The 21,306-nt window shown below is 44.5% G+C and overlaps 1 protein-coding gene and 1 long non-coding RNA gene across 10 annotated transcripts in view; one reads left to right on the top strand and one right to left on the bottom strand.

Moving 5' to 3' along the window:
* The window catches only part of LOC126507310 (uncharacterized), a 41,990-nt gene that overhangs the window by 11,306 nt on the left and 9,378 nt on the right, over positions 1–21,306 (top strand). For 4 of the 9 annotated variants that reach the window (XR_007593489.1, XR_007593482.1, XR_007593485.1 and 1 more), the window contains exon 3: positions 15,381–15,581. This is a non-coding gene — a long non-coding RNA (uncharacterized lncRNA). Of the gene's footprint in view, positions 1–15,380; positions 16,078–16,112; positions 20,635–21,306 lie in introns of those variants that run through there. The other 5 variants (XR_007593486.1, XR_007593488.1, XR_007593487.1 and 2 more) reach the window with 3 other exon arrangements.
* Positions 10,743–21,306, bottom strand: part of Skor2 (SKI family transcriptional corepressor 2) — a 33,413-nt gene continuing 22,849 nt past the window's right edge. The window contains exons 6-7 of the mRNA XM_050151597.1: positions 18,158–18,225; positions 10,743–10,805 (exon numbers count right to left, since the gene is read on the bottom strand). Coding sequence (XP_050007554.1) covers positions 10,743–10,805; positions 18,158–18,225 — 131 coding nt within the window. The remainder of the gene's footprint in view (positions 10,806–18,157; positions 18,226–21,306) is intronic.

The raw sequence follows: 21,306 nt of genomic DNA, 5'->3' as shown, positions 1-21,306 counted from the left end.
GTCCCGGGCATAGTTAACTCAGGGTGATCTGCATTGGAGACCCAGAGTGAGCGCAGCACCGCCAGCTGTAACGGCTCTTCTGAGACTTAAAGGACCACGCATGAGTGAGGGGCTGGTAAGGGAGCAGAAAAAAAAAACCACATTTAGAACTTTGCCTTTGATGAAAGCACGTCCAGCCTTGATGCTTGCATTTTAACATCCATATTAACAGCCCAAGCTCTGCAGTTTGGGATACGCACACTTGACGCTTGACGGGTGGAAGTGGTTTTAAATCAGTTGGAGTAAATCTTGGGGAGAAAAGACACGACGTAGCAGGATTAGGACTCAGAGAAATACAAGGCAAAATCAAAGCCCCGCCATGACCTGCCTCCTTATACCTGGGCTCTGGAAACAATTTCAGAAAGGACTTGAGCACGGACAGTCGCTCTGAAGTAGGCAGACCCATCTCAAAGTGACTTATCAGAAGGGGGGTACTCATTTGAATCGACGAAAAACTGACACACTCCTTTTCTAGGTTTTTAATTCTATGTGGTAAGTTCACACAATATTTTTTACTGGGGTGGGGAGGGTTGTCTGATAACATTATTCTAGTATGAAATAAATAAAACCTCATTTTTCCTGTTTTCTTCCTAATGTAAAAGAAATCTGGAAATAGGAAGCCCAAAGTTGGAATGGTGACTCAGTAGTTCCCAAGCTTTTGTTCCCTTCCCGTGTCCTCTTAGCATATTGTTCCCATCTTCAAACTCACCACGTTGTCCCAAATGGCTGCTATGGCTCCGTTCCCATTACAGACTTCAGGAAAGGAGAAGGGGTCCAATGAGATAGCTCAGTGAGCAAAGCACTCATACAAGTCTGGTGATCCGAGTTCAAATCCAGGACCCACGTAAAGGTGGATAGAGGGAACTGACCCTGGAGTTGTCTCTCTGGCCCCCACATGTGCGCCGTAGCATGTGTGTATGCCCCTCACCTCCCCCGCTACACATACATACACACTATCAGTTCCTTTTCTGCTGCTGTGTTAGAATACTCTGACACATGCATACTTGCGCGCGCGCACACACACACACACACACACACACAATCAGTTCCTTTTCTGCTGCTGTGTTAGAATACCCTGAAACACCTCCTTAAACACACATACACATGCACACACACATATACACACATGCATATGCACACACACTATCAATTCCTTTTCTGTTGCTTTGTTAGAATATCCTGATGAAAAGCAGCTTAGAGGAGAAGGTTTATTTTGACTTACAGTTCCAGGGATTGAGTCCATTGTGGAGGAGGAGGCGGAGGAGGAGCGGTGGGAAGGTGAGGTCACCTAGCCAGAAAGCAGAGCAAAACTAGGAAGTGAAGCCAGGCTATAAAACCTCAGAGCCTGCTTCCCTCTCACCCCGTGATGCAGTTCCTCCAGGGAGGCTCTACCTTTCAAACATAACCTTCCCAAATAATGTCGCTAAGGGTTCAAACACAAAGGGAACTTTTCAAACTCAAACCACAGTAACAATCTCCCCACAAAAGTGTACGGTATAATGGAAGGAGGTTTGGGTGGGTATGGAAAACATGATGAAGGGGTCAGACCTGGGGCATACAGACAAGAGAGACAAAGGAACTGTCATTGGATCTTGGGGTCAGTTGGACGACCCCCTAAAGGACATGGTCACATATCTGCCCCACATGACAGAATTCCTTTTCTCTGACTGTCCTCATTTCTGTTGCTGTGGTAAATGCCGTGACAAAAATCCACTTAAGGAAGAAAGGATTTATTTAGCTTACAGTCCCAGGCTGGAGTTTCCTGTGGGAGAGTCCGGGAAGGACCTGTAGTGGCTAGCCACATCACACACACAGTCAGGACAGAGAGAATGGACGCATGTGTACCTACACTCAGCTCATCATTTCCTCCTTTACACAGTCCAGGACTCAAACCCAGGGAGTGGTGCTGCCCACAGTGGGCTGGGGCGTCCCATTTCAAAGAACAGAATCAAGACCATCCTCACAAACTTGCCTAAGGCCCGACTTGATCTAGACAATCCCTATTTGTAGCGTCCCAGGTGATTCTAGACTGTGTCAAGTGGACAAAGTAAACATCACTAACACTCCCCACTGTCGATCAAGGTTGTCTTTAATTCTTAAACAACAGAGCTCTTCTCTGGCTGATCATGTTCCTTGCAGCTAGGGTAGAGTTCTCCCTCTATTGCCCACGCTTACTGCTCAACCTAAGGAAATTGGGATGGGACGCCCCCTTTCTCCTTGCCTTCAGCAAACTGAAGCAATTACTCGGGCATTCTGAGCACTGGAAGCAGCAGGCTAACGTGTCTAACAGGAAGTGCAGTATGAGTTGGGTGGGCTGAAAGCTTTGCTTTGTTTCAGCCTCTTTTTTTGATCTTATCATTTAATTGGGCAGTAAAATCGAGAACACTCTGTGTACCACCCGTCTTATTCATTAGCCAGCATTTGGGCCGACTTTGGATTTTGATGATGCAACAGTGAGAGAAAAGAGCGTCACATTGCCCTGGTGTCATTTTGGAGAGCCAAGAATTTTTATTTGTCCTTTCAAAGAGTGGCTTTACTTATAGCCCTCCCGCGGCGCTACAGATGGAGGCCCTGTCGGTTTCTACAGGTTTCTCAGCTAGCCCAGGCACATACAGTGTTAGTGGGATGCGTCTCTACGGATGCTTCTGAGTTCCGGTGAGATGCTTTACACTTGCACGGAGGACTGTTGGGTTCTAGTGCTTAAAGGGAAAAGAGAGTTAGATGAAAATACCTAAAGGTGTGGGCTCTGGGGCAGGAAGGCTGTAGCACTCAGGGAGAAGTGTGCGGTGGAACGGCTCTGGAGCCTGGGATTTGGAAGAATGGGAAGACACCAGGGTAGCATCTTGTCCCTAGGTACAGAGGCCACTGGTCCCTGTACTGGTCCCTGTACTGCGCTCCACGCCCCTGTGTCTGCGCTCTGTGCGCTGGCACCCAGTTCGCGAGCTTCGGGCAAGAGGGCTGGAGGTTAAAACACACAAACACACACAGACAGAGAGACAGCGACACGGGTCATCCTTGAATTCCCCAAGAATGCCCCCTTTCATATGTTCAGGGGCAGATTATATAGAGATAGCCATGCCCCAGCCAAACCCACCAGAAACCACTCTCCTGCCATCAGGAACTCCTGAAGGTCTCGTGCTCAGAGCAGCTGTAGGCACTCAGATCAGGGGAAAACAAGTTGTTTACAGAAATTCAGGATCTGGGGTCTCACTGCTCTCAACACTCTGCACTGAGTGTGCTCTTCAAGTCAGTTCAGAGCTCTGCTAGGGGTTGGAACTTGAGTCTAGTTTATCAAGTTATCCAATTCAAATTTCCATTTTACTTCATAACCATTTGCTGGTATTTGTGCAACAACCACTGGGGCATTTGAGGCTTCATCGGAAGTCAAAGAAGGGCGTTTTAGACAGTTTTTCTAACAGGTGTCTCCTGTGTCCTGGTCCATCCCTACAGGGAGCAATCTTCAGGACAGCATTTTCATCAGGTGGCTGCAGGGACGATTACATATTGTCTCCCATGTGTCCTCTTTCTTCATGAGCCACAGAAATCGGTACAACCGAGTAGGCTTCTTTTGGTTTCATCTCCAGGCACTAGTCTGTGGCGTTGCTGCCTGGGGTTGAACCTTAGAAGGTAGAGACTCATGGGAGGAAGTGAGATTATTAGGGGTGTACCCTTGAGTGGAATATTGGGATCCTGGGCCTCCCTGCCTTTGTCTCTTGGCTTCTATATGGTGCCTCTATACACTTCCACCATAGTGCGATGCCTTGCTATCAGCCCAAAGGCAATAAAGTCATCTGACCATGGACTGAAGCCAATACAGCAAAGCATGGTCTCTGATTCTTCTGTTTTCAGTCTCTCTCTGTCTCTCCCCCCATCCATCTCTGGCGTATGTTCATTCACACGTGTGAGCACAGTCATGTGCACGCCAAAGCGCATGTGTGGAGGTTAGAGGAAAGCCTCCAGCACTGGTCCCTACCTTCTATTTTGTTTGAGGTAGGGTCGTATCCATACTGTATAAACCAGGCTAGCTAGCCCATGAGCCTCCAGGATTCTTCTGCTTTGGCCTCCCATTCATCTCAGGAGTGATGGGATTATAGATGCATGCCATCACATCGAGATTTTATGTGGATTCTGGGGCGCCAAATTCAGTTCCTCATTACTTCTGAGGTGACTGCTTTACCCACCGAGCCTTCTTCCAATCCTTTGAGAAATTTTCTTAAAAAATATGTACGTGTGTGTACCTGAATATATGTGCACCATGTGCATGCAGGGGTCAAAGAGGCCAGGAAAGGGCACTCTGTCTCCCGGAACTGCAGTTGCAGTGTTGTGAGCCATCTAACATGGGCGCTGAGAACCAAGTCCAGATCCTCTGCAGGAAGACCAAGTGCTCATAGCCTCTGGGCCATTTCTCCAGCCCCAACTTTTTATTTCTGTTTATAAGTTCATATATTTCAGATGTTTGTTACGACATAAGAAAGCTATCAAAATGTTTCAGTGGAGATAAAAACATTTATATATCTCAGGAGGAAGTTGGGGGCACTTCCTTAGATAGTTCATGATAATAGAGCTGGTGGGTAAAAATATTAAATATCATAAATATGCATTTTTAAAATTCACTTTATTATTATTATTGTGTGTGTGTGTGTGGGTGAGTGTGTGTCCACATGGGTGTGAGGATGCCTGCAGAAGCACCAGACCCCCAGAACTTTAATTACAGGTGGTTGTGAGTAGATGAATGTGGGTGCTGGGAACTGAACTTGGGTCCTATGCAAGAGCAGCAAGTGCTTTTAACTGTTGTCTCTCCAGCCTCATGGAGATGCCTTTTAAGAATCTTTTAAAGTCTGTCAAGGGTTGCCAATAGCGGTGAGTGTCTTCATTTAGGATGGTTTTTGGCAACTTCGACAGGTCATCCACAGGGTCATCCAACGGTGGGCCCAGAGCTACCTTAGAAATTATCACTGCAAAGGAGCACGATTTTGGCTCTTCTGCTTATTGCATCTAAAAACTTTTTTCTTTATTCACAAAACTATTATACAGATTTGAATTTTCCATCCCAGCCAGGAGGAAGCCATGGCACTAACTTTTTCATCGAGTCTGGTAGACCGCCTGACAGGAATTTGGAAAGACCCTAGAGTCATGGAGTAGTTCCCAGATCTGTCAGGGTCCAAAGCTAGTCTAATCTTTAATAATCGTCTGTGAAGGAATTCTGTTTTCAAAAATAATTTATTCAAATATTTTATGCCAAAATAACTCTAAAAAGCATAGTTTCTATGAGTTGCCCCCAAGCAAGTGTGCATTTAACTACATGAACACATCTATGACTTCATAGTTTTTTATTATAGACTTTTTATCCACATGAATGTTAAAGAAACTACAACAGAGTTAAATACCATTTTTGATAACATGATTATATTCTTAATTACACTCAATATTAAACTGTAAAATATTTCCCAAGGAATACAATCTTCATACAGCAGGCAAAGTACCAGAGAGGACGGGGCCATGTGTGTCTGTCCCAGCTTGCTATGAAAAGTGGGTGTGTCTAAACGTAAGTCCCCATTCTTGGGACTGCTTTTCTGTTTTCTTTCCACTACAAGTCACTTCCATGAAAGCAAAGGACAATCGTGTGGCGCTGCAGAGACCACATGGAACCATCTGGATCCCCCACCCAGCCTGTTGGCCAGCAGCACTTCCTACGCTCTGGATTTAGTTATGCTTCAAAAACACAAACATTCAGACTTTGGTTCCACCAAGAGATGTGACAAGCATCGACGGCTCTGGTTGGCTCCCCCCTCCCCCCACTAATGAATGATGGCCACAGTCTATTTTACATGGCTGTCCGTGCTGCTGTGAGGCCGCTTGTCCTTGGCGACTCTTGAACCTGATTTTGATTCCCAAGCCCTTTCAATTCGAGTTCTTCTGCAGGTCCCAAGCGCTCAGTGGTAGGCTGTATCTTACAAGAGAATGAGAGTAAATGCGGCACCTGGGATAAAACAATAAATAAATAAATAAATAAATAAATAAATAAATAAAGACAGTGATAGAAATAATTCAAACATTAGCAAAAATAGGTAGATCATCATATGAGGGTCTGTTACACATGGTCCTGATCCAGCTTTAATAAAAGTAGCTCCTGGGGCTGGAGAGATGGCTTAGTGGCAAAGAACATATGATGCTCTGGTGGAGGACCTGGGTTTGATTCCCAGCAGCCACACTGGGCTGGTTACCTATGCCTGTGGCTCCAGCTCCAGGGAACCCGATCTCTTCCTCGGGACTCTTGGAGCACCTGTACTCTTGTGCACCCCTCACATACTTCAAAATAAACTGATATTGTATACAACTCAAAAATAACCAAACCAACCCTTCAGGGAAGAGAGAGAACGCAGCAGAAGGCTGGGATGCGAGAGCCATCCCCAGGGCTATAGAAAAGGAAGAGACTTTGCCTTCTATGATGTATAGGTAAGAGCAAAGGCAAAGACATTGGATGGAATTACTCCAGGCGACAAAGGCTACTATGTCATATTTAGAATCCCGACTGCTCCTCATCAGCCCTAGGATCCAAGGAAGGCAGGAAAGTGGCTAAGCGGTGAGCAGACCAAGGCTGAATGCTGGTGTTATCATTTGCTAACTCTGTGACTCCCTATGCCTCGCTGTTTGAATCTATGAAATGGGGGCTGGAATGTGATCTGCCTTCCTGTCCTATAGCATCTACCTTCAGGGTTGTATACCACAAGGGGTATACACACAAAGCACTTAGTCCCCAGTGGAACAGTTACTGCTAAAGCAATGATAGGTACTGTCGTATCTATCACCAGATAGATACACTGTCTTGGAATGTGGCGTGCCACTGTAAATGGGCCTTTCTATGACTCACTTTCCACCGAGGTAAAACAATCTCATTATTTCCTGGTAAAGACACAGGTGTTTCTACCGGTGACATGAACAGCATTTGTAAAATTTTGAAGGTAATTAAAAGAAAATGAACATAAAGTCAAAATTAAAGCAATGTTGATGTTGTAACATTTTCTATTTGGGGTAGAGATTGTAGGCCGGTGACACTGAGGTGTCTTGCAGAGGCTGTTCAGAACAATAACTACCCATGAGGAACAACATCAGAAGTGACCTCAGACTTGAAAATGGGTCCAGGGGTTGAAGAGAGGGCTTGGTGTTTAAGAGCACAGACTGCTCTTGCAGAGGACCAGGTTCAGCTCCCAGCACTCATGAAGAGACTCACAACCATCTCTAACTCCAGTTCCAGGATGACACTTTTGACCTCTGTGAACTCCTGCACATACATGGCACATACACACACACACACACACACACGCACGCACGCACACAAGCACGTACACGTGCACACACACACAAAATAAAACAAAATAAAAATGTTTAGAAGGGTCCAGGTGAGAACCCACATAACTCTTGGATATGTTTTTCGAATCTTTCCCGCTGTTCTCCATAGCTCACAATACAACGGACAAGCCAAGCAGAACAATGTCTAACCTAATGGGGCTTGCTTTAGTATCTGGTTTAGAGATAAATAAACTAAACTACCCTTTACACAGCTGGTTGCTAAACCAATAGAATTCATTGCCCCAAAGGGGACTGTGCCTAGGTTGAAGAAAGACTTTAAATAAATCCACAGATAATGAATATACCAAGGGCGAGTTAAGAGTGCTCGACGCATGCGCCTTAACTGTGAGGCTGATGGTAGTCAGAGTAGCTTGGCTCTTCCAGTGGATGGCAGTTGGTGTGCTGGCCTGGGTAGACACTTTAATTGGACACACTATGGCATTTCTTATGTTCTAACAGAGAGGACTTGTGGAGCAGTGATATGTGGCAGGACTTGCTCGGCTGATTAAATGGATTGCCTGTGGTTTTGAAAAGCTTCCTCCCCTTAATATTCACATTGGAATCCACTGGGTGGTATGAACGCTACCTTAAGGGTCGCTCTTGCATAAGATGCTAATGCATCAGGCCCTAATTTGGAAACCTGTGGTCGTTCAGCAAGACAGAACCCGCCTCTCTGCTTTGCTGTAATGATTTTTATCTCGTAATCTCTCTTGGGGTAACTCCTTGCAGGCTCCACACGTGGAGAGTCAGAGACTGCCTCTAACAACATGGTCGTGATTCTCTGCATGGCTAAGTGGGCTAAGCAGTTAAGTAACCGCTAATCTTCCGAAAGCACCAGGGTCTACTTAGAGAAATCCCTGTTGTCTGCAAGGATGGAAACAAAATCAGCATGGAGGAAGCATTAGTTTCTAACCATCAATCAATCTCTTTCTCCACCTAGCCATATGCTCTGCCATTGTCAGAGACTTTAGGGCAATGCGTCTTCACTATGTAGGTGCGAGATGGGATTTGTGACGCGCAGGGAGGATGAGATGGGAGGTGGAAGGAATTAAAGAACTCAGTGCAGCTCCTACAAATAAATCAAGCCACTCTCTAATGGATGAATCTCACAAACACTGAGTCAAACATTCAATGCATTGCCTTTGACGTGAGGCTCACAAATACGCAAAATGAACTCACACTGGGGGGCAGGAAGTGGGAGAAAGGCTGCGAGCAAGGCAAGACTGCCATCAAGGGCTTGAAACCTAAAAGCAGATTTATCTTGTCTACAGTGACTCAGCTTTGATTTCGGACACCACCATGTATGCGACTTCATAATGTGGAGGCTTTGCTGAACGTGTGTTACACCAGGTTCTTTTTAAACACCCATGCTAGTATTTTCTTGATGATTTGGAAGAGAATTAGTTTGGCATTTCCAATAGTCACCACAGTTCATCTGGGTTAGTCTTGTCTTGATTACCTTGATATTCTCTGACTTAAGAGTCATGGAATCTGAACACCATAAAAATTTCCATTCGTTTTACTAGTAACAACCTGCTCTACTTCAATATGAGAAAAATCATCCAATCATTCAATCATCCTCAGACTTAGTACAAATACTTCAGCTGACAGCCAAACTCACAAGCGCATTTGAGTTTAGTTTTATGGAGACAGAAGCAGAATAATGTTACTTCCAATCCTTTTACTTTCTTCTCTGCTAGAACAAGATGTACAGGCTAGAGCAGACCAACATTGTATCTGAGACAGCCTGCATTGGCACCTCTTCCTAGCTTTGCAACACACACACACACACACACACACACACACACACACACACACACACACACACCATGTCGCACGTCCTTTCTCTACACTTCATTTCCCCATGGACAAAGTGAAGAGGCAGCCCATGAGTGTTTCACGGGGTTTGAGAGGAGATGATATGTGGATTATCATTGTCAAAGCAAAGACTGAAATATACCCCTGATAGAGATGGTGGCAAAGACGGTCATCGCACATGGCGGGCACACAATATGCGGAAGAGAAACACAGATGCCAGAAAGGATGAGCCAGCTTTGTAAGGCCCCCACCCACAGCCCGCAAGGAGACTCTAGTGAGCTGAAGACAAGTTTCAGGGGGAGGGGCCTCTCAGTGTCATCTGGAGGGAATGGATAAAATGCCCTTCTTGTCATGAGCAGGCGGGAAGGCTACCGTGAGGCCTGGGAGATGGCTCAGTGGTAAAGAAGTGTGCTTGCCGCGAAAGCACCAGAACCTGAGTTGTCTTCACTACCCACAGGGAAGCTGGGTCTGGTGGCGCATCTCCATAACGCAAGCACTGGGGTTGGGGGCTGGGCAAAGACAGGTGGATCATGGCACCAGCATGCTGCCCGCTAGTCTAGCTGAGGTGGTGAATTCCGGTTTCAGTGAAGACACAGTATCAAAAAGTAAGACAGAGAGCAATCTAGGAAGACCAGCCAGCATTGACTTCTGACCTCTGAAGGCATGGATGGACAAGTGTACGTGGACACCTACATGCATATACTATAAACTCACACACACACACACACACACACACACACACACACACGGTGTGCGTCTAGCAGTGGACTTGGACTGGTTTAGCAATCCTGATTGTTAGGTCATCTTAATCTAGTCATGTTTTAGTTTTGTAGTCTTACAGTTCTAATGAATATGCATGTCTTCCTCAATAGACCTAAAAGGCCGCTTTTGAAATTCTTAGGTATTCCCTGAATATAATTAGAGAGTCCATTGCCTGTTTTTTTTTTTTTTTTTTTTTTTTTTTTTTTTTTTTTTTTTTTTTTTTTTTTTTTTTTTTTTTTTTTTTTTAACGTTTAGACGTTTTTCTTTTAAATTGTTGGCAGGAATGTGCCTGTGAAACTGAATTCATTGAAAAGAAAAGGGTTGGCTTAGGGAAAGGCCAGATTACTATTCCCTGAACGGAAGGTCTCCATGGCTTGTGTGACTCCTCGGCTTTTCATGTCACCACGTTCAGTGAGTCACTGAAAGCCAGACTAGGAGAGACTTTTGGAAACAGCAGAGAGAATGAGATACTGTAGGAGTGACTGTTGATGTTTCGGAGGGACATACAGAAAAAGAAACTTCAGAACAAAATGGTCGTCCCTTCTAAAGATTGGAGAGACAAGTTCTTAAATTTAGGAGTTTGCTGTGTCATTTCTTAGAAGCACTTAGCCATTACTTTAGGAAGTCCAAGCCTGGGATAACAAATGTGTTGGCTTAAACAGAGGATACAACTTTCTCAGTCCCTTGGGCCATTACCAGCACTTCATTGAGGAACACCCCCAGCATCTGCAGGAAGGATTAGGAAGAACCGTCTCCTCTGGCAAGCTCACCTTTTAGCTTTTGCTGAGATGGGCACCAAGCTTCTCTTTCCTGATCAGACTCGCTGCATAGGGGATCTGTAAGACAGAAACAAACAAGACCATCAAGCTGGAAACACATACTGAATGGAGAACCACGATCGCCCCTAACAACTTGAATGCCCATGGATCTTCCCTGCTGAGAGCCCCTCTGCTCAGCTGGGTGAGGCTGCCAGGTATAGCTCAGAGTCTGCCTGCAAAGTGTGGCAAGGACGGAACGGGCAATCACACACGGGGTTGTTGCTACAGCTAATCATTGAGGTTACCAGGAGGCGTTTTCTTTTTGAAGAGGTTTTAAGGTCTTTGTGTTTAGCAGTATGGCATTCTTGTTATTTGAAAACTGCATTACAATGTTGAAATAGGTCCAAGGTCACAAAGATGAATGCGATTGCAAACTCATTCAAGATGATCATGCAGTTTAATTAGAGTGTTTTCTTTGTAAAACTGTCATTGTGGATCACAAAGAAGTCTAAGCATAAATTATTACGTTGGGTGAATTCTCAATTACTGATGAAGGGAATTAGAAACAAGTGCATTGAGGGGGAGGCATGACCCGAGCTCTGTCTGGGTGGACCTGGAAAGTGTGTCCAAATGGTGGATTGCGAATGAAAGCCTACCACATTTGATACGCGACGTTTCATTAGAAAATTCAAATGCCTGAGAGAGACACATGCATTATTTACGTTTGCTTTCCTGCTAACCCGGTCAGACAGCTCTGCCATTGTTTTATTCTAACCCTGGTCAAGCATCTCTGTCATTGTGTTACCTGCTTGCATCAATAGGAGGTTAAATTTAGGACTCTAAATTTGCATCTATGTTACATTTGAGGGAATAGATATTCAGCCCTTTTTGATATTTTATTTATTTCTATTTTGCTTTATGGTTGCTGTGTCTGCATGGTATATCTCTGCACAACTGCATGCAGTGCTGTGGAAGCCAGAAGTGGATCAGATCCCCTGGGATTAGGATTGGGGTTATGCTGGGACTTGAACCTGGGTCCTTTGGAAGAACAGCCAGTGATCTTAACAGCTGAGCCATCTCTCCAGTCTTTTAGAATGTAACCCAAAATATGACTGTTATATAAAATCAGTGAGGGAAAAATACAATCATTTTTCTTCAATTAGATAATACTTCTCTCCCTCCTTCCCCCCTCTTCTTCCTTTTCCTTCCTTTCTCCCTCATCTTTCTTCCTTCCTTTCATTTGTAGCTCAGGCTGAATTCAAACTCTTGATCCTCCTGCCTCAGCCTGCCAAGTGCCAGAATTAGAGGTGTGCACCACCGTGCTTAGCTTTGGAACATTTTAATAATTCTGTGGTGCGCATCTCCCCACCCCAGAATTTTATTGGGTATTTGATTTGCTTTCTGGCTTCACTGGTCCACACACGCGCCTTTATTAATGGAGAGAGCCCGTGAGCTTACACGGACGCGGTGGCCGAGACGATAAGCAGATAAAGCTTGTCACTTGAGTCAAGCAGGATTTTAATTGACAAAAGGAAGATGAAAACAAGCACCTCACCATGATGACACGTCACGTACTGGACAAAGCGAAAGCAGCGGTAGTGAAATGAACGATTCACACGACAGCAGAAAATGCTCAGTGCCCTAAATCTCATGTTTTAGGGCCGGGTTAGGACCATCTCGAGAGCTATGACAAGGGCAGTTAGGTGGGGACCTATACCATCTCTTTTCACAGGAGGTTATGCTGTATCTGCTATTCACAGAGACAGATGAGGATTTCCCATTCTGCTTTGGCGTCGACCAACACAGGTGACCTCTCTTGTCAGCTGCATGACAGGAGAGTCTTGAATGGGATTTTCTTATTTAGGGTAGCAAGATCTGATGCAAACCTCCGAGCGTGAGAGTTAATAGTGAGATGCGCTCGTTCTATTTTCCTGCTCACAAAGGACATTTAAAATGATGGTTAGATGCTGCGGGACTTTGTGAGGGTCTGTTACATCCCAGGCACCATAGGAGAGACATTCATACCGCTTGGACCACTCATTAAAATGAGTAAACCACATCCTCACCTGGAGAAAACCACAGGAGTGATGATGCTTTTGCAGCCAAGTCACACGTCTCCCCTCTCACTGTCCCACCATTCATTCCCTGCCTTGCTCACATTTTATCTAGCTAGAAAAATAAAGGGGGGGGGGGATGTTTCAAATAACTGCACCAGAGTCTTAAAGCTCCAGGTTAGAACTTAAATTGCCACAGAGTGTCGTCCTCATACAAATGTCGTGTTTCCATGGAACAAGGACAAAATGAAAGGCAGGCAATAACAAAAGCAAACAGCAAAAGCATCTGGGCCAACTGCTGTATGCCTTAAATTCCAATCCCTGAATCATAAATGATAAGTAAAGATGATCAAATGGCCCACTTCTTGCCGAGAGCTACTCTATTTTACTGGTTCCAAGACACACTTTCCCCTGCACATTTTAACGTCTCTGGAGTTGGTGGTATCTTAGAATTAGAGTGAGAAGCTTTTCTTCTTTTTGAGTCATTAGGCCATGATGCCTTGTACAATCGATGGCTTCTAAGATTCTATAAAATATAATATTATACTTACAGATGTCAGCAAATACTCCTGACTTGGGAGTTTCATATTCTAGAGACTATGCTTAAGCTATTCACACCTATGAAGTCTACTATAGAACTTACAAAAGCTTTCTTTCCATTTTTACCACTGTGGAAGTCACCAAGGCTCAGAAAACTGCAAAATGTTACATACTTTATATCTCACCCAGCCGACCCTAATAGGTCAAAAGTAGTGGTGTCTCACCAATAGAGATTTCAAGTTTGTGTTGTGGGAGAGTTGATTTGAGCTCAGATACTCAGATGAGTCGATATCTCAAAGCTAGAAACATGAGAAGAATGCCCCAGGATGGAAGGACAATGGAGCCATTGTCAAAGCACAGGGCACTTGATTACTGGTGGAAAAAAAGATGCATAGCATCAAAGTCTGCCTACTGCTATAGAATCTGGCAGAAGCTCCTATGGCAGTTCAGAGTATTCATCAAGCCCAAAGCTTGCAGGGACCTTCTTACCACACATGCTTAGTCACACAAGCAAAAGCTGCTTGATAGCCCTTGAGATCTTTTTGTAAAAACACAAGACAGAAACAGTTCTATTCGCCTTTTAGGAAGAAGATAGACAATGTAATTTAAAGAACTTTCCGGTTCTGGGGAAATTTTGTCAAGTTCCCATCCCAAAGAATACTGGACACTGTCTGAGGAAAGACAGTTATCACTGGGAAGCTGTGTCCCCACTTCACTGTTGCCCACCAATGAGAAGGGTTTACCGCTCCTCCGTGAAGAGCTACTGTGTTCCTCTCACAGGGAAGCGGTAAACTGAGTTTATAAGTCCACCATGAATGAAACATTAATACTTAATTTATTGCTTGAACATTATTTTAATTCAAATCCTTTAATGGGGAACTTGTGTTTCCTTGGCTGCGTGTCACTGCAGCGTCCTAGAACAACAGCAGAGGGCACTTCAAGACTAGCACGTCAGTCGTGTCTCTGAGCCTCGCGGTAGCTGTCAGGCAAGTTCAGGAGCTGAGTCTGGGCCTAGCCTTGGATCAGGAGCTCTGGACCAGTAGTTGATAGCATCCCTGAAGAGCTTAGGGTTGGAAGAGTGTTCCTTAGGCAACCCTGCAGTGATTGCTTATACAGACACACTTTCTTCAAGAATGATCGTCAAATTAGCAGTGAAGAAGCAAGCCAAGTCCTTGCTATAAATTATCACATACTCCAAGACGTAGGTCAGTTTTAATGGAAAGTTATGTGCTGAGTAAAACATCTTCAGTTTCTTTCCAACCCTAATAGACGACAGATTTGACTTTTTAAAACTGAACACATTTCTCCCAGAGTCGTAATTTACTGTGACTTGAGAAGTCCTTTGCCTTTTATTATGCTAACATGTTTTTACAAACTTGCTAAATTTTAAAACGTTTGCATTTTGTTCATAGCTAGAGGAATGTCTTTCTTTGTTTTGTAGAAATAAATCTGGTTTAGTAAAGAAAACACTTTAAGGATTTGAAAGCTCAGATCAGGGATGCCAGATTCTTTCTTTATTTCTTTTGTGCACACAAGTAATAGAAAAATTCAAATTTTAAGTGTCATTTTAAGAGTCAGCTTGTGGCCATTTACAAATGATAGGTAACCTAATTCTGCATGCGCTTTAACATCAGCATTGCCGTATATGCACATCTGTTTCTAAATGCAGGAGGCAGCTCATCATGTGACTGTATAGCCACTGCATGTGTGCATTCAACAAACTGGAAAAAGAAGATACAGAAACTATAGTCAGGGGAGGACCTAAAAATGTAGGAGCCAAAGAAACTCATGACTTTTCTTTTTATGGCAATGATACCCAAAATGCTTTCTGTGTACGTATTTTGAATAGGAGCACTGTGTAACAATACAGAATAAGTGTGCTGTGCATCTGCAGGAACCATCACCAAATATGATGGTTTTAAATATTTTAATTCTCCAGGATTGAAAGACAGGCTAGGTTGTTACTTCATCAAAGGAAAAGACGGCGTATTCTGCGATTCTATGCTGTGTAGACTTTGGATATGAAATGACGCAAGTCGTTTGCTTTGCCTATTACCAGGGAGCACAGTGCGTAGTCATACCGACTGACGGATGAAGAGACTATCCCACTACAGTGCTGTGAGAGCAAACCAAACTGCGCCACTTGGCAACTCCTTGCTCATCTTCAGAGATCCTCAGGCGCTTCGCAGATACGCAAGGCTGCATAAGGAACTGGGTAAACAATTGTTCAAACAATGCATCTGCTGTCTCCTTTCTAAAGGTAAACAGAGGGATAAAAATACAAAATAAAACAAAAAACAGAGTTGCCCCAAAGCAACTCTGACACCAGGCTTATTTTGTTCCACTATTTTGAGAAGAGCCATGCTATTCTCCTGGCTGCTCATACTGCAGCTCATGTGACTTTGGATTATAATACAATCCTGTCAGATTCAGTCTTCCAGCAGCTCATTTTTGGGAGAGCTGACGCTCAGGGTATGGACCTTGGGTCCAGCTTGGTAGACCTTATAGCGTGTCTGCTAGTGTCAGGCAGGGCAGTAATAACACACGAGCGAGCTCTCTGTAATTCCCAACTGTGCCGTCCTTTACTGGGGTGTGGAGAGCATGTGAGGATAGCAGAACCAACCCAGGAAACTCTGAGAAAGAATGAAAAAGAATGGCTGTATTGTGTGGGGTTAGGCTGGGGTGATCAGTGCAACAAAATGTTTGTTTCAAGTGTTGAAGGCTGTACACTATGCCGGGGGCTTCAAGTGTTGAAGGTTGTACACTACGCTGGGTGTTTCAAGTGTTGAAGGCTGTACACTATGCCGGGTGTTTCAAGTGTTGAAGGCTGTCACTATGCTGGGTGTTGGAGGCAGCTCCACAGCCCTGGGTGTCTTATTGTAGGGGACCCAAAATAGAGGGACTAAGGAAAAATAAGTCGTTTGTTTCATTAATTTTCAAGTTGCTTGCCTACAAATGTCTTCGTGAATTTCAAGAATTGTATTATACCCAGAGAAGTTTGTGTGTGTGTGTGTGTGTGTGTGTGTGTGTGTGTGTGTGTGTGTGTGCGCGCGCGGTTCATGTGTGTTGGGGAGGTCTTGGCTCTCCCAAACTGTTTCATTAACTCCAGGAGCCCTTTGCTACCTAGTAGGTCATGAATAAATAACATTTGCATGTTTAATAATACTAATGTGTATCTTTCTTGAACTCAGTACATAGAAAGATCTGATACACTTTCTCTTCTAGCAATAGTACATGCTTGTTATATGCCTATACCATTCTTTCCTCTTTTACTAGAGAAACCAACTGTCAAGAGAAATTAAGACATTAAAGTTACCCAGGTGGCCTTGAAAGGGGGCCCAGAAATAAGCGCCTAACTTCCGTCCTAACGGTCATTTTGTCCTATTCACAGCTGCCCTGAAATCTCAATTCTTGTTTGTTTCTTGGATGGAAATTTCCGTTTTAAAAGCCAGAAAAAAAAAAAGATACCGTAAGCAGATTAATTTAGGCCTTAACATCCTGCCCGATCTCCCTCCAGTCCTTCACTGACATTCTTCCCCCAGATCCCTCTAGAAAATGACCAGCATGTTTGCTGTAAAGAATTTTAGCTAGTATCATCCAACATCAAAGGCTGAGAATAGTAGACAATGTTTGTTTTTACCCTCTGTATGGAATGTATTGTCAATCAAGATATCCCCAGCTTCCCAGTGGATTTAGGTGTAATCAAAGACCAGCACACACACACACACACACACACACACACACACACACACACACTTCCACCAACACCACCATCAACACCACCAACACCACCACCACCAACAACAAAACCCCACAGGAAGACCCTCCTAAGCATTATCTGGCATAAAGATTTTCTAAACCTGGAGCTATTAATGAGCGCCTGAGACCAGAGGAACCACAGTGGGGTTATCACCATTATTTTAAACCACACTTTTAGCTGAGACCCTCATTTAGAAAATGTAATGAAATTCAAGGTTGCTTTGAAGTACTCCCAGGAATCTCTGTGGACATGGGCATGCTTGCTCCTCCCATACAAAGACACAGCACTAACCATCTTCTTCAAATAATCCTGACAAAACTACATTTGGCTCTTAAGACACTTTAGACGTGCTCAGTGGTCTACAGGTAGAAGAGATCAGTGAAACACAATATCAAACAACCCAAATTATGACAACCGCATTTCCAGACATCAGCGTCTTTAGCCAGGTGTTTAAAAATAATCTCAAAAATATTCCATATAAATTATTTCCTCTATTGCTTGCTCTTTGGAAAAAGAAGAAGCTTGGGAGACTGATTTAAAATCCAGGGCTTACACCAGATATGTCTGCATGGGTCGGAACAGTGAGGCGTTAGGAAAACAAAACCCCAAAACCAAATCTTCCTGACTGTTGCTCTTTCCCATTTAAAGAGATCACTTTGAGACAGGATGAGGATAGAGAAGAGTGCTTCATTTGCTTCTTTCCATCACCCCTCAAGTGCACGTAATTGGTTAATTGAGTGTTAAAGGAGGGCCTGGCTGGTAGAAGGTGCGGAAGGGCAGGAGCTGTGCCCTTCTGTGAGTTCCTGTTTTGTCCCCACATGGTGCCTGCTAGTTTGCAGCGTGAAAGGGTGCTCCGTACCTCTGATTTGCCCATGGAGGCGATGCACACATGGGAAGCAGTTACAGATGGAAGAAACACACGGACACATCTGTTTACTCTGGGTCTACGTAAATCCCCTGGTAATTAGCATCTTAACCAGCCAAGAGGGAAGTGGACCAACAGTGTGGCGTGCATTGAGGGCTTTGAAAACAAACCAGCGACCTTACACGTGTCTATAAGCAGAAATGGCTCTTACAATTTGTAACTGTTGCACCATTTCTTCTCGGTAAGCCAGCTCCCTTTTCATCTGATCCTGGAAGTTATCTGGGGAAGAGAGAGACAGAAAGGAAATTAATGCAAGTGCAGAATCCATATGTAGTATGCAGTTGGTCCTCCAAATCCTAGACTCCTGGTGCTGTGGATTGAACCAACCTCAGATCAACAACATGACACTGGATCGGTAACAAGGAAGATGGAGTAACATCCACCCACATCTGCCTGTATCAGTGATGCAGACACCCACAGCAGGGTCTCTAAATCCCTCTATACTGAGAACCCCGCAGGACCTCTTTTCACCTGAGAAACTTTTGTGACCCACGGATGTAGGTATATAAAATAGGTAGACAAGCCAAATACTGATGATATATAAATATATAAATCATAAAGAAGTTTATTTTAAAACAACTCTGTTGTATATATCTAACTTCACAATTTATTAGTGACAAAATCAAACCTGCCACACAGGTAGATATATGTGCTGGCCTAACTTTATGTAGAGTCAAATGTTGGCAGATACTATATGATATATATATATACTATTTGATACTATATGATATCTTCAGCATTTTTTCATTTGACTGATATTCTGATCTTATAATTATCAATACTGAGAATGTGGTTTTTACATAAACATGGACCACAAAATGGCAGATGTATGCTTAGGAAATTGTTGGAAATTCTATCCTAATCCCAAGCCAAAATTCATTTATTTACTATTTTAGGAAACCCAAGTCAGCAACTCAAACAAGCAATTTTTAAAAACCAAACATCCTTACACAATATAATCAAAAGGCACATTACATTGATCTTTATATGATGGAGAATGATGATAGGGGTGTATAAAAAAGTGCTCAGGTTCCTGGAAAGATGCCTTAGAGGTTAAAGGCACCGACTGCTCCTTCAGAGGCCCTGGGCTCAATCCCTAGCAGTCACGTGGCAGCTCACAACTGTCTGTAATTTCAGTTCAAGGGGATCGCACACCTTCTGGCCCCCACTGGCAGTTGATATGCAGTGCATAGACATATATGTAGGTGAAATACCCATATATGTAAAAAATAAATAAAAAATTTCTGTAACTAAACCATTTTGCTTAAAGAGCCAAAACTTCATATGGTAATTATGAAATTCAGAACAGGCAGTCCCAGAGCCGAGGTGTTCCTGTAGCGTTCCTTGGCGCTGCATGACTTCGCTAGCGGTAGTGGCTGAGTCATGCTGCATGACAAGGGCAAGTCCCGCCCCCAAAGCCTTGGATTCATTATACACTTGATTTTGAATTAACTTTTGCTCATTTAATGTTCAGAAACCTTTTACTGTTGCTCCAAATCGCATGACTCACTCGCTCACGTATGTGGCCCCGAGTGAGGGTTGTGACTGACGGTTTGCTGTAGTAGGTGTAGACTAAAGCATGCAGGAGGATTATCCACGGTTATATGAGAGCACTAGGCAATGCTCTGTGACACTGGCACCGCCACGGACTTTTGTTGTCTGCAGAGGGTTCTGGAGCCAATCCGCCATGGGTACGGAAGGATGAGTACATCTGAAAAAATATGACTGACAGCACCCTAGAGTCTGCTACCCCCTTTAGGCCGCTCCTGACCTCTCCCCTTCTGTTTCCTTTTCCTATCTCACTGGATAGCCCTGGCTAGTCTGGAACTCTCTCAGTAGATCAGGCTGACCTCAAACTGTTGTTGATATTTCTGCCTCTCAAGGGCGGGGGTTGCAGACACATGCCACAAGTCTGTTGCTTTTCTTTCCTTGTAAGCAAACAATTTAGTTATTTGAAGATATATTCTCAACACTGTAACTTGATTAGACTGCACAGGAAATTCTGAGACGTAAGAGCAGGTCATTCCTTTAACAGTACCGCATCCTCCATCGTGTCTATTTCCTTGCATGTAAGAATCACCCAGAAATGAGCAGTGCAGTTGGGTCCTCTACTTATGCAAGGTACAGCGTGGAAGGCACCTACAGTCTGCAGCTACAGCTACAGTGGAAGGGACGCAGGTCATAGGGCGCGAACCATAGGGAGTGCTGAGAGCTGTGTAAGACAGGGAGAATGCTCGCCCTGCTCCTGTGCACCTTAGCGCTCTTGTACTCCAGTCTGACTCTACAAAGGCGGCGAGCCTTCTCACCCATGCCAGCCTTGCTGTGGTCCTCTTTGGTCTCATGAGTGCTATAGACTTGGCCACAATCCGAGGAAAGGGGAGCTGTGAGAGACACTGCTACAAAGTCAGGTGGAGGTGGCACGCACTACAACCACACCTTTAATCCCAGCACTCGGAAGGCAGGGGCAGACAGATCTCTATGAGTTTGAGGCCAGCCTGGGCTACACAGCGAGTTCCACCTCCTCTCCCTCCACCTCCTCTCCCTCCACCTCCTCTCCCTCCACCTCCTCTCCCTCCACCTCCTCTCCCTCCACCTCCTTTTCCCCCACCCTCCTCTCTGTCCACCTCCTCTCCCTCCACCTCCTCTCCCTCCACCTCCTCTCCCTCCACCTCCTCTCCCTCCACCTCCTCTCCCTCCACCCTCCTCTCCCTCCACCTCCTCTCCCTCCACCCTCCTCTCCCTCCACCCTCCTCTCCTTGCTCCACCTCCTCTCCATCCATCCTCCTCCCCCTCCTCCCATTCACAGTTGCCTCTTTCTAAACAGGTTTCTGACTGACCTCAGGCCTCTAGTTCTTCCTCCACAAACCCTTTTCATTTCCTTAAAATTCTGCCTGAAAAAAAAAAACTTCAATGGCTTCCTAACATTTTCAAGGTAACAAATCCTAAGTCTCCAGGTGCCTATCAATTAAAAAAATGGTCTTTTCATTTTCTTGGCATTTGACTTTCTATATGATTAGATTTCAAGGCATATATTATCATTCATGTTTGAAAAACATCCAGTCCCAACTTTCACTTCCAAATGTGATGGGTGGGAAGACTTTACAGTATAGGGGTCAGTGTGGGAAGACTTTACAGTATAAGGGTCAGTGTGGGAAGACTTTACAGTATAGGGGTCAGTGTGGGTCAATGACAGGGAGCTGGGAGGGAGGGAGTTCCAGAGCAGAGAGGTAAACAGCACCCTAGGGAAGCTTGGGGTGGAAGGAAGAGGAGGGATCACTGTAGGTGGCTTGGCTAGCTGAA

This window comes from Alexandromys fortis, unplaced genomic scaffold (genome assembly GCF_014885135.2).
Source record: "Alexandromys fortis isolate MF-2015 unplaced genomic scaffold, M_Fortis_MF-2015_v1.1 scaffold_71, whole genome shotgun sequence".
NCBI classification, from domain to species: Eukaryota; Metazoa; Chordata; class Mammalia; order Rodentia; family Cricetidae; genus Alexandromys; species Alexandromys fortis.
This window is presented reverse-complemented; position numbering and strand designations above follow the sequence as displayed.